The sequence below is a fragment of the Streptopelia decaocto genome (assembly GCF_964273445.1).
Source record: "Streptopelia decaocto genome assembly, chromosome: 7".
Classification (NCBI taxonomy): Eukaryota; Metazoa; Chordata; class Aves; order Columbiformes; family Columbidae; genus Streptopelia; species Streptopelia decaocto.
In genome coordinates, this window is record NC_138661.1 from 67,559,024 (window position 1) to 67,573,065 (window position 14,042).

The window sequence follows — 14,042 nt, forward strand, 5'->3', positions numbered from 1 at the left end:
GCTCCGGGCGGGCAGCTGAGCTGTCCCGCTCCCCTACAGCCACCTCCTGCCTCACCGCTGGCTCTGCTCCAGCCCAAAACTCACAAAACTCACCCCAAATCCAGCCCGGGGCACCACGCTGCCGCCAGGCATGGGGTGACCGAAGTGGACATGATCCTAAGGGGGTGGCTGAGGGTGACAGTGTGAGGGATGGGGACACTGTGGGTCTGGACACCCACCCCCTGGGGTCTGGACCCCCCAAAATGGGGCGACGGCGGCAGAGCCAGGCAGGAGAGCTCCATGCAAAGGCTTTACTACAAGCAGGTTACGCGGAGGAGAAAGCGACAGCGGCACCAAGGAGAGAGAACAAGGTTCATCCAGAAGAAATCTAACGAGAGACAGGGCTACTGCTGGGCCTGGGCTGCTCCTCTGAGAGAAAAATAACTTTTGGCCCTTCCCGATGTGTCCTGACAAACAGTCTGGAGCGGGAGGAGCGAGCGCGGAGGAGACGTCCTTCCAAATCAAGACCCAACTCGGCTGGGTTCCTTCCAGCTCAGGAAACAAGGGAACAGGGTGGACTTTGGTCCGCGGGGGTCCCAGTCCCCGCGTGGTCCGCGAGCAGGCTCAGAGCAGGGTGCACATGCCCTTGCGCTTGATCTCCAGGGTGGCCGTCATCAGCCCCTGCTTCTGCGGGGTGTACGGGGGGTAGCGCACCGAGTTGAGGGGCTCCAGGCCCATGTTGCGGTGCAGGCAGCCGCGCTGGTGCGTGAAGGTGTCAAAGGTGAATTTCCCGTGGTATTTCCCCAAACCGCTGTTTCCTGCAGGGCACAGCACGGGTGTGAACTCGCTGCGGGACTCTGCTGCTCGTCAACACCGCAAAATAAACTTTTTTACTGGGTTTTTTCATGCAAATGCTCCTGCTGCGGGGTAATGTGGATCTGGTGGAGGAGCTCTCACCCTTCCCCGCGTCCTTTCCAGCTCTATGTCCAGCAAATCCTTTCACTGCTCAGAGCCCTGAGTGCATCTTTCTTGTATTATCTACATCAGCTTTGCTGCACCTACAAGGCTCAATTTCCCTTTTTAACCTCAATGCTGCTCTACCATATCTCTTAGGAGTTCCCAGCGTGGCCCCTACGAAGCTCAGCGTCTTCCTGGAGCTCCTAAAAATACGGAGCCACGTTGGTAACACCGGTTCTTGTGACTCCTGAGGTGGCACACGGTGGTTAATATCTCGGTGACTTCACATGCGAGCTACCGCGGAAGCTTTGGCAAATTCCATCTCACCACGATGACTTGACCTTCACCTGACCGGGGCTGCTATAAAACAGCTTCACCTGATAATTTGAGGCGGTTTGTCTGCATCATTTCCATAAAGATAAGTTACAGGATGGGAACCACAAAGAATTGTTCCCTGAGCCACAGTCAGGTGAGGAATAAATTGCGCTTTGCTGTCGCAGTGTCTGTCCCATTATGTCTGAATCAGCCCTCAGCCCCGACAGAGATGCTGAGCACGTGCAGCATAAAACCAAGATATTTTTCCCCAGAGAATATTCTGGGAAAGAGACAAGGAGATTGGGAAAGTATTTGGGGGAAATATCCTCAGAGGTTTCCTGTATTCATGTGCCCTTCCCTGCAAAACGCCACAACCAGAGCCCAGGGCTGGGCAGACCTTGCTTTTCACTTGAGAAAACAGTATTTTTTGCTCTTGGAGAGCAGAAACTCTTTGGTTTTGCCCCGGAGGATCTCCAAGTGACCATAAGCAGGTTCTCCAGATATTTTTTAGGGTTTTGCTCCTACTATTTAATCCTAAAAAGCAGAATGAATGTACGGCCTGCTCCTACCCAGCACCATGAGGAGGAATCTCGCCTGCCCAAGAGGGACAAGGCGTCGGATGAGTGAGGGACAGACCAAAGGGAGCAGCGCTGGACGAGCTCCCAGGCAAACCTCAGCCAGGCAGGAGCCCAACCCTGCCACAAAATTCACCCACGGTGCTCACAAATACCAGGGAAACCACCAAGTGGCACAGATTTCCCTGCCTTTTATATGAAATATTTGCAGGGAACACTGTGGCCAGGGACGGGGCAGGTTTGGGGGATTTGGACCTACCGATCCCACCAAAAGGCAGCGAGCTCAGCGTCACGTGCATCAGGGTGTCGTTGCCGCAGAAGCCGCCGCTGCTCGTCCGCTCCAGGACCTGGTTCACCACCTGCGAGGGAAGCAGAGGACGTGGACGTGGGTCTCGCAGCCTGACTCGTCAAACGTCACCCAACTCACCCGTCACCCGACTCAAAAGACCCTTCCAGAGCGTTCCGTGGGGTGTTGGTGAGGGGGGCACCAACCTCACCGCCCCATTTCCCTGTCCCCGCTCGTGTTCCCTCCCCCCCTCACCTTGCAGTCACAGGAGAAGGCGTAGATGGCCAACGGCCGCGGCCGCGCGTTGATGAAGTCGATGGCTTCGTCCATGTTGGCCACAACGACGATGGGCAGGATGGGCCCGAAAATCTCCTCCTGCATGGCGGGGTCGGACGGCAGCACGTCCGCCAGCACCGTGGGGGCTGCGGGGAACAGTTACAGTGACAAACCACCCGCTGCACAGGCACAGGCCATCCCACTAACCCCCGAAACCCACGTCCTCACCGATGTAACGCTCCTTCTCGTCCGTCTGTCCCCCAATGGCCACGCGCCCGCTGCGCAGCAGCGCCTGGATGCGGCGGAACTGCTTGTCCCCCACGATGCGGCCGAAATCGGGGGATTCCTTGGGGTTGGAGCCGAAAAACTCCACGATGGCCGCACGCAGGGCAGGCATCAGTTTCTCCTGCATCTCCAGGGTGCAGAGCAGGTAGTCGGGGGCCAGGCACGTCTGCCCCGCGTTGAAGAAGCGGCCCCAGGCCACCCGCCGGGCCACGTTCTGCACGTCGCAGTTGTCGGACACGTAGCAGGGGTTCTTGCCCCCCAGTTCCAGCGTCACCGGCGTCAGGTGCTTGGCAGCGGCTTCCATGATGATCCGTCCCACGGTGGGACTGCCTGCGGGCCGGGAGAAGACGCATCACAGGGAGAATCCCACCATGGGTCTGGCACTCTGGGGAGCCACCAGACCCACAGATACATCCCAGATCCTCCAAGAGATCCCGACAGCAAGTCCCCAACCCAAGGTCTGCATTCTCAGAGGGCGGGGAAAGGGTTCTGCTTGCGGGCAGGCTGCCCTGTGTCACACCTTGGGCAGGGTAAGTCACAGTGGGGTGACACGAGGGGATCCCACCTCCTCATGGCACAAAACCCAGGCCCGCAGGACGTACCGGTGAAGAAGATGTAGTCAAACTTGTTCTCCAGCAGCTTGGTGGTCTCCTCCACGCCGGCAGTCACCACGGCAAAGCAGTCCTGCAATGTAAGAGTCCCCCAGTGTCACCATCTGCCCCAGGTCACTCTGTCCCTGTCCCCACCAACAGCATCCTGGGCTGCTGGACGTGTGGACAACAGCTGAGCGTGGAGGAAGGACAGACAGTGGCACCTGGGACCAGGGATGGTGTGACACTGGTGTGTGCGGGACAGGGCTGGGAACACCGTGGCCCTGGGACAGAGAAAGGACGAGGACAGGGAAAGCTTCTTACACTGTCCAGGTAGCAAGTCAGCGTTTCGGCAACAAGTTTCTCAGTGTTCTTGGCGATCTCCGAGGGTTTAATGATGACACAGTTACCTGGGGAGAGACAGACAGGACGTCAGAGCAGTGACATGGGGACAGCCAGCCCTTCTCACACCCCAGCACAGGGACAAGGTGCCTCAGGGACAGGGGACAAGGGACAGGTTTGACTCACCAGCCGCAATGGCCCCGATGAGGGGCACCAGGAAGAGGTGGATGGGGTAGTTCCAGGGCGCGATGATAAGTACGACCCCATAGGGGTCCTTGCGGATGAAGGCCGAGTCCAGCTGTGTCACCTGCGAGAAAGGCCACCATCTCAGCGACGTCCCCAGCAATTCCTCCCACTTTGTTCAGCCCCAGCTCAGCCCAGAGCTTCTCCCTTACCAGGTTCTTGTCCACGTGCTCGTCCTTCATCCAGCGACACAAGTTGTTCAGGGTGTCGTTGAGCTCGTTCTTGCACAGGAGGATCTCGGTGAAATAAGCCTCGGTGGACGGCTGGGGACAGAAGTCACATAAGCACCGTCCCCACCCCGACCCCCATCCGCAGGGGACATCTCCCCTCTCCTCTGCCCACAAAGGGCAGGAGAAGTTATTAAGTAAAAAATTACGAAGCAGAAATTTCTCTCACCTCCTGCAACCCCCGGGGAGTATAAGAGTCCTGGAAATTTTATGAAAATAAGTATTTGGCCAGAGGAAAAAAAACAATATTGAACATCATGGGTGGGACTAGATGAGCTTCGAGGGTCCCTTCCAACCCAAACTATTCTGATTCTATAATTCTATGATCTTCACAATATTTAACAGCTCTTGAGCTCACCATCTGCGAACTGCTCCCCTGGTAACAGCACCCTGAGCCCAAGGGACACTGAGCAGTGTCACCAGAGCTCCAGAGGAGCTGGTACCAGCGCCAGAGCCGCTGAGCTGCACTGGGACAGCGCTCTTGTGTTTGTGTCCCCACCACCTGGGGACATGAGCTGGCAGCAAAGCCCTGAGCTCCCTCCCACAGCTCGTGCATGAAAGCTGAAGTTAGGACCTTGCTTTGTTCCAAGAGAAATGGGAAGAAGAGCAAATGCTTAATTAAACATCTCGTGATGGAGCTTGGCAGAACCAGCCTCCCAGTCCAGACAGAACCCAGCGCAGCGCCAGGGCCTCGGCAGGTTGGGTGAGACAACCCCGGTCAGGGAATTAAACAAACCCAACAGGTTTCTGCACGATAAACTGTCCCAACAATGCAAGGACTAAACAGACAGTGACTGGGAAGCAATGGTGGGACATCAGAGCCGGGATCAAGGTATCACCTGCAGGCAGGGGGTCCTCTCTGCTGCAAAACCACAGCCGTGAATCACAGGCTCAGCGAATCATTTTGGGTAGAAAAGCCCCTCAAGATCATTGAGTCCAACCGTTCCCCCACCCCTGGCACTGCCCCATGTCCTGAGAACCTCATGTCCGTCTGTCCAACCCTCCAGGGATGGTGACTCCAGCACTGCCCTGGGCAGCCTGTTCAATGCCCCACAGCCCTTTGGGGAAGGAATTGTTCCCCAGATCCAACCTCAACCTCCCCTGGTGCAACTTGAGGCCGTTTCCTCTGCTCCTGGCGCTTGTTCCTGGGGAGCAGAGCCCGACCTCCCCCTTGGCTCCAAGCTCCTTTCAGGCAGTTCAGAGATCAGAAGGTCTCCCCTCAGCTCCAGTTCTCCAGGTGAACCCTCAGGTCCCTCAGCCGCTCCCATCACACTTGGGCTCTAAAGTGACTCCCACACTGTGAAGCCGCCTTTGCAAAGCGCAGTGGTTGCAAAAACCCTCTACTCCGATATCCTTTGGATTCCTCCAACCCAAAACCATCCCTGGGTTGGAGCCGTCCCCCATCGCCGCAGCAAAACGTCGCTTTGCACCTGGAAATTCTGGTTGCTGACTCCCAGGTGGCAACTTCTCATGTTCTACCACCAAGCCCCACTCCAGAGACCTTCAGGTCCCCAACGCCTGGACACATCACTGCCAGACCAAGCTGCTCCTCGACATGAGGACATGTGCAATGTCTGGTGAAGCAACGGAGCCGCTCTCAGCCCAGGATGACAGTTGCATCATGAGGAGGATGATGAAATTACTGATGAAGACGAGCCATTAAGGGTTTTGACGGCACACAAAGGCTGGAAGGTGGGACATTAAGTCTGATGTCATCCCAGTTCCTCCAGAGAGGAACCGGCATCGCTGGAGATGATGTGCAACCTCGGTACGTAACACCGGATGAACTGCCCATCGAACTATGAAGCCCCGACTGCATAACAATCTTATTACTAGACAACCGGCTCTAATTACCTACAATTAGCAGACATGAAGGACGCACTTGGAGCACTGATGCCTATCAAGGCCTGGCTGAAGGAGAAGGCGCTCACCTCAAACAAACAAGGCAATTACTAGCCTAGGAAGATGTCATGGCACGGCTGATGTGCTGATACACCCACGGACACGAGTCCTTTGGCTCTGAGCGCTTCCACTACCAGATAAAACCAGTTATGTGGCACCAGGACATGCCAGCTCTCCAAAAACGATTCCTGATGCCACCTGAGCAAAGCGCGGCCTGTTGGGCTGTGGCACACGGTAGAGAGGGAGAAAAAGAGGGAGAAAAGGGTCCTGAAGCAAAATAAGGAGAAAGAAGAAAGGAGGAAGAAGGAAGAAGGGGAAGGGGAAGGAGGAAAAAGAAGAGAAAAAGACAGCTAAACATGGTGAGGACGCTCCTGCTTCCTCAACAGACCACCCAGTGGCTCCTGACATGCCACAACACCCAGAGTCACATCCAGGTCCCCACCTGTGTCACCACCTTGGCCCTGAGCAGCCCTGGGAGGAATGTGCAAAGTGAGCAGGTTGCACAATGCCAGTAAACCCCCAGTGTGAGCAGGCTGGCGAGGAGCACCCCAGGGCTGCCACCCTGGGCGGAGGTCCTGCGAAGCCACCGGGGAGTTGATGTGTAGGGTGGATGTGGCAGGTGACACTTGGTGACAAGTTCCCACCTTGCAGTGGCCAACAGGAGCTTTGCTCAGTTTAAGGGCAATGGGGACAGGGTTGGTGGCACCCAGCAGGGTGCAAGACCCAGACAAGGGGGTCTGCAGAGCCCCAGAAATGTGACCTGGCCCTGCCTCTCACCTTGCCCATGTCCAAGGCGGTGGCCTCCAGGATCTCCTGCTTCTTCTCATCCAGGAAGCGTCCCAGGGCCTCCAGCTGGGCCGTGCGATACTCCAAGGGCCGCGTCTTCCCCGAGAGCCAGGCTGCCCGCAGGTGGCTCACCAGCCCCGCATAGGGGTTCTCGCTGCAGGGACGGGGACATCAGAGGGATCCCAGCTCAGACCCAGCCTCTCACACTCCCAGTGACGATGCAGAGGAGCTCCACATCACCCCAGCCTAGTGTCACCCCAGCCCAGCATCAAACTGGAGTCCCAGAGTCCCTGGGGACACCTGGGTCTTCCCCTTGCTGCTGGGAACAAAGGGTCCTGTCTCCTACATGCCACTGTTCCTGACCGTCCCTTGTCCCCTCCCTTGGGCCGCAATGCTGGATGGTGGCCCACAGACCTCCAAACTTGTCCCACACGCAAGCACCCCATCTCCCTTCCGCCCCTCACTCTCACCTGCTGGCACTGCCGCTCGTCGGCCCCTTCCCGCTGCCTGCACTGTCTGCGCTGCCTGTGCTGCCACTGGCGGCTTTCCCAGCATCGCTCCCCACAACGTTGCACTGGCCGCAGCCCGTGGGCGGCAGCCCGGAGGGCTCGAGGGACTGGTACATGCCGAGCTGTGAGTAGGAGCTGCTGGTCCTGCGGAGAACGCGGTGGCCCTGGTGAAAGACACGGGACGGTGGGTGGTGGAGCTGGAAGCGCTGGAGATGCCAGGGATCCATCCCAAGAGGTGTCACCCCAGAGCAGAACATCCGTCCCCGAGCCCGCGGTGTCTTTGAGTGGTGGTTGGAAGCTCCGGGCTGTCCTGACCGGGGGTGACTCAGCCCCGGTGCAGTTGCCCCAGGCCCCGGTGCGCCCGGAGGGGGATGCTTGGAATTCCCAGAACTGAAACAAGTCCCTGGCCGTGGGGCAGCATCCCAGGGTCACCCCTGGAGTCCCCAAGGACCATGGTGTAGGGCAGCATCCCAGGCTGATCCCGGGGATCCCTTCCTGAAGGGAACCCCGCCATGGGGTGCCCAGTGCCCCACAGCCTCCCGCTGCGTGGGGCTGCCAGAGTGTGGCTGTGAGGATAAGTCTGGTCGCTGGGACCTACCTGTGGGGCTGAGTGGTGGTGAGAGGAGCGCGAGGCCCAGCTGGTGCTGCCGAGGGTCAGGGTGTCCCTCCTAAATGCTGTGGGGCTGGTGGCCGTGCCCCATGGGCAGGGGCGGGCAGGAGCTTGTCCCGCCTCCATGGGGCTGGCAGTGGGGACGCGGTCGGGGATGGAACCTCCCCCATGAGTCGGTGGCACCGGGGACCTCCCATGGCCACCAAACCACCACCGTGAACCCTGACCCACAGGGACACCCAGACACCCCTCACCCTGTCCCCAGGGCCACCTTGACCCCTAGGGACTCCCGCACACCCCTCACCCTGTCCCCAGGGCCACCCTGACCCATAGAGAACCCCACACACACCCCTCACCCTGTCCCCAGGGCCACCCTGACCCATAGGGACCCCACAGACAACCCCAAGTCACCCCCCCACCCACTGGCACCAGTTCCTCTGGCACTGCAGCCCTCGCCAGCTCCCCAAACTCTGGCTCCCCTGGCCGGTTCTAATTAACCCCCTTCGTCAACAGGAAGGGCAGCACCCTGCCCAAGACGCCCCGTCACCGTCCCCTGGACTCAGCCCCTACAGCCACACTCCCTGGGGACCCCACAGCAGCCCCCCAGGGAGGGGGAAAGGTTTCCCCCCGGGCAGCACCCCAATTTGGCACCGTGAATTTGGCTGTGGTGCCCGTGGCAGCCCCAGGAGCCAGATCCAGCTTTGAGAGTGGCACATGTGTCCCCAAGCAGCCCCCAGCAGGCACATGTCCCCAAGGGACAGCAGAGCATCAGTACATGGAGTGGGCGCCTGGGGGGTGCCAGGTCCCAATTTGGGATGTGTCTGGGGAGAAGATGCTCCGCATTGCCCCTGGGGTGGGAGACAACCCCAGAGCAAGGGGGTCCCAGCACACATGTTGTCCCTGGCAGCTCCCAAGGACCCACAGGGGTTGTCCCCCCTTGTCCCCCATCCCGCAGGACTCACAACCTCAGCACCTTCCCCGAGCACATCTCAAGAATCCCCCGGTACCGGCTGGGCCGGATCCTGCCCTGGCTCCCCATGACAGAGATTTCAGCCTCCCCACCGCACCCCGAGGTGCCCCCACCCTGCCCTGTGGCACTGGCACCACGCAGCTGCGGGCAACCCGGCATCGCTACCTGCCCAGGCACCCTTCTGGCCCCACATTTTGGTGACATGGGGACAGGCGGATGCTTCATCACCCCCCAAACCTGCCCTGCACCCCCAAAGCAGGGTGTTCCCCCCACCCAGACACCCCGTCACATCCCCCAGGCCGGGAAGGGGAAGCGAGAGCGGCAGAGCCTGGGGCCCGCACCCGGCACTTGGCACTGCAGGGCACCCCGAGCTGGCAGCACCTGCGGAGCAGCGCTGGGGGCTGGTGGGAGATTTGGGGTGCTGGGGGGGACAGTGGTGCTGGGCAGGGGGTGGGATGGGACCTGTGCGAGTTGGGGTGGGTACTGTGCAAGGGGGGGTTGCGATGGGTGATGTGCAGGAGGACTTGGGGGGTGCTGTGCAGTTTGGGGTGCAATGGGTGCTGTTCATGGGGGGGTCAGGGTGCTGGGGAGGGGATCAGGGCTCTGTGCAGTTTGGGGTGCTATGGGTGCTCTGTGGGGGGGTCAGGGTGCTCTGTGGCGGGGTCAGGGTGCTGAGGATGGGCACAGGGCGAGCACCGGGGGTGCAGGCAGGAGGCAGCAGCAGCAGCACAGATGGGTGGGAACCGGGACCCAGGGGTGCGGGACACAGGGGATGCGGGACCCCGGCGGCGTGCGGGACATGGAGGGGGCGGTGCGGGAGCGGCTCCTTTAAATCTCGTCGTTCTGCCTCCCTCGTCCGAAAGAGGAAGCGGCGCCCGCCCCGGGCCGGATCCGGGTGTGGGGGTGCAAGGTCCAGGGGTGCTGGGTGCCGGTGTTGGGTGCTGGGTGCTGGTGGGGGGTGCAAAGCACATGGGTGCACCGTGCGGGGGTGCAGAGTGCAAGGTGTAGGGGTGCAGGGTCTGACGGTGCTGGGGGGCAGCTCTGAGGGCACAAGACACATGGGCGCAGCATTTTGGGGGCGCAAACAGGGTCCCCCCAACCCCTGCCACCATCCAGGCCCCCCACGCTAGGGGCAGAGATGGAGAAAGACCCCAACTACCTCCAGGACGCGGCCAAGGCAGCGGCGGGTGACAGGCTGGGAGCTGAGGGGACAGAGGCACAGGTGAGACCAGGGGACACCCGTGGGGGCTGGAACCGCGGTGGCCGTTCCCAGGGCTGAGTGGGGTTCCCCCGCAGCTGGATGACTTTGTGGGGGCTCAGTCCGACTACAATGAGGAGGAGGAGGAGCAGAAATATTTCCGCCGCAAGCGCCTGGGCGTCGTGAAGAACGTGGTGGCCGCCAGCCTGGCTGGCATGCTCACCTACGGGGTCTACCTGGGTACGCCCTGTCCCCACCCTGGGGACACCCCTGCTGTGGCATGGGGGGCTCAGGGTGGGGGGTGACAGCCCCGGGACGCCCCCCCAGGCCTCCTGCAGATGCAGCTGATCCTGCACTATGACGAGACATACCGGGAGGTGAAATACAGCAACATCCAGCTGGAGGACATCGACCGTAAGGTGCTGATGGGCATCAATGTCACTCCCATCGCCGCATTGCTCTACACCCCTGTCCTCATCCGGTACGTGCGACACCCCACGTGCCCCCACCAGCCCCCCAGCACAGGCACCCACACTTTCCCCTCCTCGCCCTTGCAGGTTTTTTGGCACCAAGTGGGCCATGTTCCTGGCGGTGGGGATCTACGCCCTCTTCGTCTCTAGTAACTACTGGGAGCGCTACTACACGCTGGTGCCCTCTGCCGTGGCCATCGGGGTGGCCATCGTGCCCCTCTGGGCTTCCATGGGCAACTACATCATGCGGTAAGCACCTGGGGGGGCGGACGGGGAGGCTGGGGGCTCCGGCTGACCCGCTGTGCCGCGCAGGATGGCACAGAAGTACTACGAGTACGTCAACTACAAGGAGGAGCACGTGCAGGAGCAGCAGCGGCCGCCACGGGGAGCCTGCAACACTTACATCATCGTCTTCCAGACCGTGTTCTATGGCTTCTTCCATGTGAGCACCAGCGGAAACCATGGCACAGGCTGGGGGCCACACCGGGAAGCCCAGTGCTGAGCACCCCCTCTTATCCACCTTGCAGCTCAGCTTCGTCTGCGCTCAGATGCCGATGCTCTTCTTCCTCAACAACTACCTGTACCAGCTCAACCACACGCTCTACAACATCAAGCACTGCGGTGAGCGCGGGATGGCGCGGCGGCGTGGGACAGCGCGGTGGCACCGGGACTGAGCGCGGTGTGTGTGTCTCCTTGGCAGGGACGCTGAGCCACGGCACGCTGTCTGGCTTCAACACCACGGTGCTGCAGAGCTTGCCCCGCAGCGTCAACCTCATCATCGTGGAGAGCGCGCTGATGGCGGCCGCCTTCCTCGCCATGCTGACGGTGAGCACTGGGGCGGGCGGGGGACACGCTGTGACACCAGCAGTGACTCACCGGTGACCGCGCGGCAGGTCCTAGTGCTCTGCGGTTCGGCGTATCAGCCCATGGAGGAGATTGACCTGCGCAGCATCGGCTGGGGCAACATCTTCCAGCTGCCGTTCAAGCACATGCGGGACTATCGCCTGCGGCATCTCTTCCCCTTGTTCATCTACAGTGGCTTCGAGGAGCTTTTTGTCTGCACTGGCTTCTCCCTGGTAGGGCCCGGGGAGAGGGTAGGGGGGTGACAGAGCGGGGACAGCCCGTCTGGGTGATGCTGAGCTTGTCCTAACTGCAGAACTACGGCGTGTGCGCCCTGGGGCTGGAGAAGTTGGCGTATCTCCTCATGGCCTACGGCTTCTCCGCCTCGCTTTGCTCCAGCCTGGCTCTCAGCATGCTGTGCCTGCGGCGGCAGATCCCGCTGCTGGCCGGAGCCTTCATCCACACCGCCCTCCTGGTGACACTCTTCTGCTGGGCACCAGAACCCCGGCTCGTGGTCCAGGCACCTCTGCTCTACACCATAGCTGTGCTCTGGGGCATGGGGAGTGCCCTCAACAAGACCAGCATTAGCAGTGAGTCCCGAGAACATCCCTGTCACAGTTTCTCTTGTCCCCTGGCATCACAGCTTGGTGATCCCCAGCTCCTCGGACCTGCTGACAATGGGCAGAACAGACCCACCGCGGCTGGGTCCTGCTACCGGTGCCACAAGAGGGGACACCGGCACGGGAGGGGGATGCTGACGGCCGGTCCCCTCTGTCACAGTCCTCCTGGGCATGTTGTATGAGGACAAGGAGCGCCAAGACTTCATCTTCACTATCTACCACTGGTGGCAGGCCCTGGCCATCTTCACCGTCTACTTGTGGTCAGAGCTGCCCATGAAGGTAAGGCTGGGTGGGTGGCTGTCCCCACAGCGTCCCCTGGCTGGCTCTGTCACCCTGGGGACCTGCCAGGCTCAGGGGAGGTGCAGTGTCACGCCGTTCCCCCATTCTGTCTTCCTGCAGGCCAAGCTCTCCATCATGCTGGCAACGCTGGCGGTGGCAATGGGGGCTTATCTCTGGATGGAGCACAAACTGGCGCAGCACGTGGCCTATCGCCTGCCTCGCATCCCCCGCCCACGCCTCAGGATGCACGGCTACTGCTACTTGGAGGAGAACGACTCGGACGAGACCGGCTCGGAGAGCGACGGCAGCAACGACGACAACGACGAGCGGCCGACGGAGTCCGCCAGCAGGGACGAGCTGCCGGAAGATGAGAACCAGCTGGGTTAGAGGCAGCCTAGAGACAGCGCCCCCCCGCCCTCTGAACCTGAAGTGGGGTCCACAGCGCTCCCTGGAGCCACCCAAACCCCTTGAGCAGGCCCAAACCTCCAGATTCCCCTCAGGCTGGGCTTGCAGCCACCCACCCACAAGCCCCACAGACCCCCAAGCCAGGCCCACAGCCCCTCAGGCCAGGCCTATAGACCCCAGGCAGCCCCACAGCCCCTCAGACCAGGCTTGCATCCCCCAGGCCAGCCCCACAGCCCCTCAGGTCGGCCTGCAGCCCCCAGCCCCTGAGGTCAGGTAATTCTTTGGAATTCGCTTCTGATCCTAATGAGCAGGACTGATCAGTCAGGAAGAGAGTATAAAGAACAGGTCAGGTATAACACCATCCTTCTAGATATATAATCAGAGTTTTCAGTAAATCATTGGTTAGGGAAAACCTGAACCAAAGGGTACTGTATTCCATTCCATTTACTGGCTGCCAATGACTGCGTCCCTCTTGAGTTTAGCCCCTGTTTGAAAGTAATGGTAGCTTTAACTTCCACATTTCTGGCAGCAGTGAGCTCCATACTATAGTTCTGCAGCATCCGAAAAAAATACTACCTTTGGGTTGTTTTAAACCTGCTGTCCATGATTTCCCCTGTGTGCCACCTACTAGAAAAAGTGAGTGAGGGCTCCCTACCTTCTCTTCACAAGCCACCATTTTATATAATTAAATCATCTTCCCAAACATTGTCACTTTTGTCTTTTTCAAACAGAAAAGTCCAAGTGTAAATAGTCATGCTTTAAACAGAAACCATTCCCTATGTTTCATTATTCTTTTCTACCTTTTATTTTGGTTTGTTATTCTTTTCTACCTTCACCTTCTTTCTGACCTGGGAAACCAGAGCTTCACACTGTTGTGGCCACACCACTGATCCACACAAGAAGTCACCGTTTCTTTCTGCTTCACTCTGTCCTCCTTTTCTAATAATTCCAGGTATTTTTGACTTGGAGCTGGGAATTAAGTTTCCAAAGAATTACCTATAGATTACAGCCCCCTGAGGTACCACATCCAAGCAGCCCGGACCCCCTCGTCACAGAATCCCAGAATATCAGGGGTTGGAAGGGCCCTGGAAAGCTCACCCAGAGCAATCCCCCCATGGAGCAGGAACCCCCAGATGAGGTTACACAGGTTCCCTTTATATATTTGTAACCATTAATTATGTCACCCCTCAGTCTCCTCAAGCTCCAGCACCCCAGCTCCCTCAGCCTTTCCCCACACATGAGATGCTCCCCTCCATTCAGCATCTTCGTCGCCCTGCGCTCGACTCTCTCAACAGTTCCTTGTCCTTCTGGAACCTTTGCTACCCTACAGCTCAATAAAATCTCTCCCCTCACCGCCCCCGTTGCCCCCGTACTTCGC

General features: G+C 59.6%; 2 protein-coding genes across 3 annotated transcripts; one reads left to right on the plus strand and one right to left on the minus strand.

Annotated features, from left to right (window-relative positions):
• Positions 1-270: 270 nt before the first annotated feature.
• ALDH3B1 (aldehyde dehydrogenase 3 family member B1) lies at positions 271-7,968 on the minus strand. The gene is made up of 11 exons (XM_082059422.1): positions 7,871-7,968; positions 7,234-7,436; positions 6,755-6,917; positions 4,001-4,111; positions 3,792-3,912; positions 3,588-3,673; positions 3,276-3,357; positions 2,617-3,003; positions 2,368-2,534; positions 2,086-2,185; positions 271-797 (listed from the first exon to the last, which is right to left on the minus strand). The coding sequence occupies exons 2-11, from the start codon at positions 7,386-7,388 to the stop codon at positions 604-606; spliced, it is 1,566 nt and encodes a 521-aa protein (XP_081915548.1). The 5' UTR covers positions 7,389-7,436; positions 7,871-7,968; the 3' UTR covers positions 271-603.
• Positions 7,969-9,749: 1,781 nt separating this feature from the next.
• On the plus strand, positions 9,750-13,371 carry UNC93B1 (unc-93 homolog B1, TLR signaling regulator). 2 transcript variants are annotated; one of them, XM_082059414.1, is made up of 11 exons: positions 9,750-10,074; positions 10,149-10,290; positions 10,378-10,531; positions 10,608-10,769; positions 10,833-10,962; positions 11,048-11,141; positions 11,221-11,345; positions 11,414-11,596; positions 11,677-11,950; positions 12,141-12,259; positions 12,380-13,371. In XM_082059414.1, the coding sequence occupies exons 1-11, from the start codon at positions 9,991-9,993 to the stop codon at positions 12,644-12,646; spliced, it is 1,734 nt and encodes a 577-aa protein (XP_081915540.1). In that variant the 5' UTR covers positions 9,750-9,990; the 3' UTR covers positions 12,647-13,371. The 2 variants fall into 2 exon arrangements, with proteins under 2 accessions (XP_081915540.1, XP_081915541.1); XM_082059415.1 differs by lacking the exon at positions 10,149-10,290.
• The last annotated feature ends 671 nt before the right edge of the window (positions 13,372-14,042 follow it).

Excerpts from the sequence above, each read along its gene's own strand:
- UNC93B1 (XM_082059414.1), top strand. The coding sequence starts at position 9,991 with ATGGAGAAAGACCCCAACTACCTCCAGGACGCGGCCAAGGCAGCGGCG. Across the intron at positions 10,075-10,148 it reads CTGAGGGGACAGAGGCACAG|CTGGATGACTTTGTGGGGGC; the intron begins GTGAGACCAGGG and ends GTTCCCCCGCAG. Across the intron at positions 12,260-12,379 it reads GGTCAGAGCTGCCCATGAAG|GCCAAGCTCTCCATCATGCT; the intron begins GTAAGGCTGGGT and ends GTCTTCCTGCAG.
- ALDH3B1 (XM_082059422.1), bottom strand. The coding sequence starts at position 7,388 with ATGTACCAGTCCCTCGAGCCCTCCGGGCTGCCGCCCACGGGCTGCGGC. Across the intron at positions 3,674-3,791 it reads CATCGGGGCCATTGCGGCTG|GTAACTGTGTCATCATTAAA; the intron begins GTGAGTCAAACC and ends GTCTCTCCCCAG. Across the intron at positions 2,186-2,367 it reads CCTTCTCCTGTGACTGCAAG|GTGGTGAACCAGGTCCTGGA; the intron begins GTGAGGGGGGGA and ends CTTCCCTCGCAG.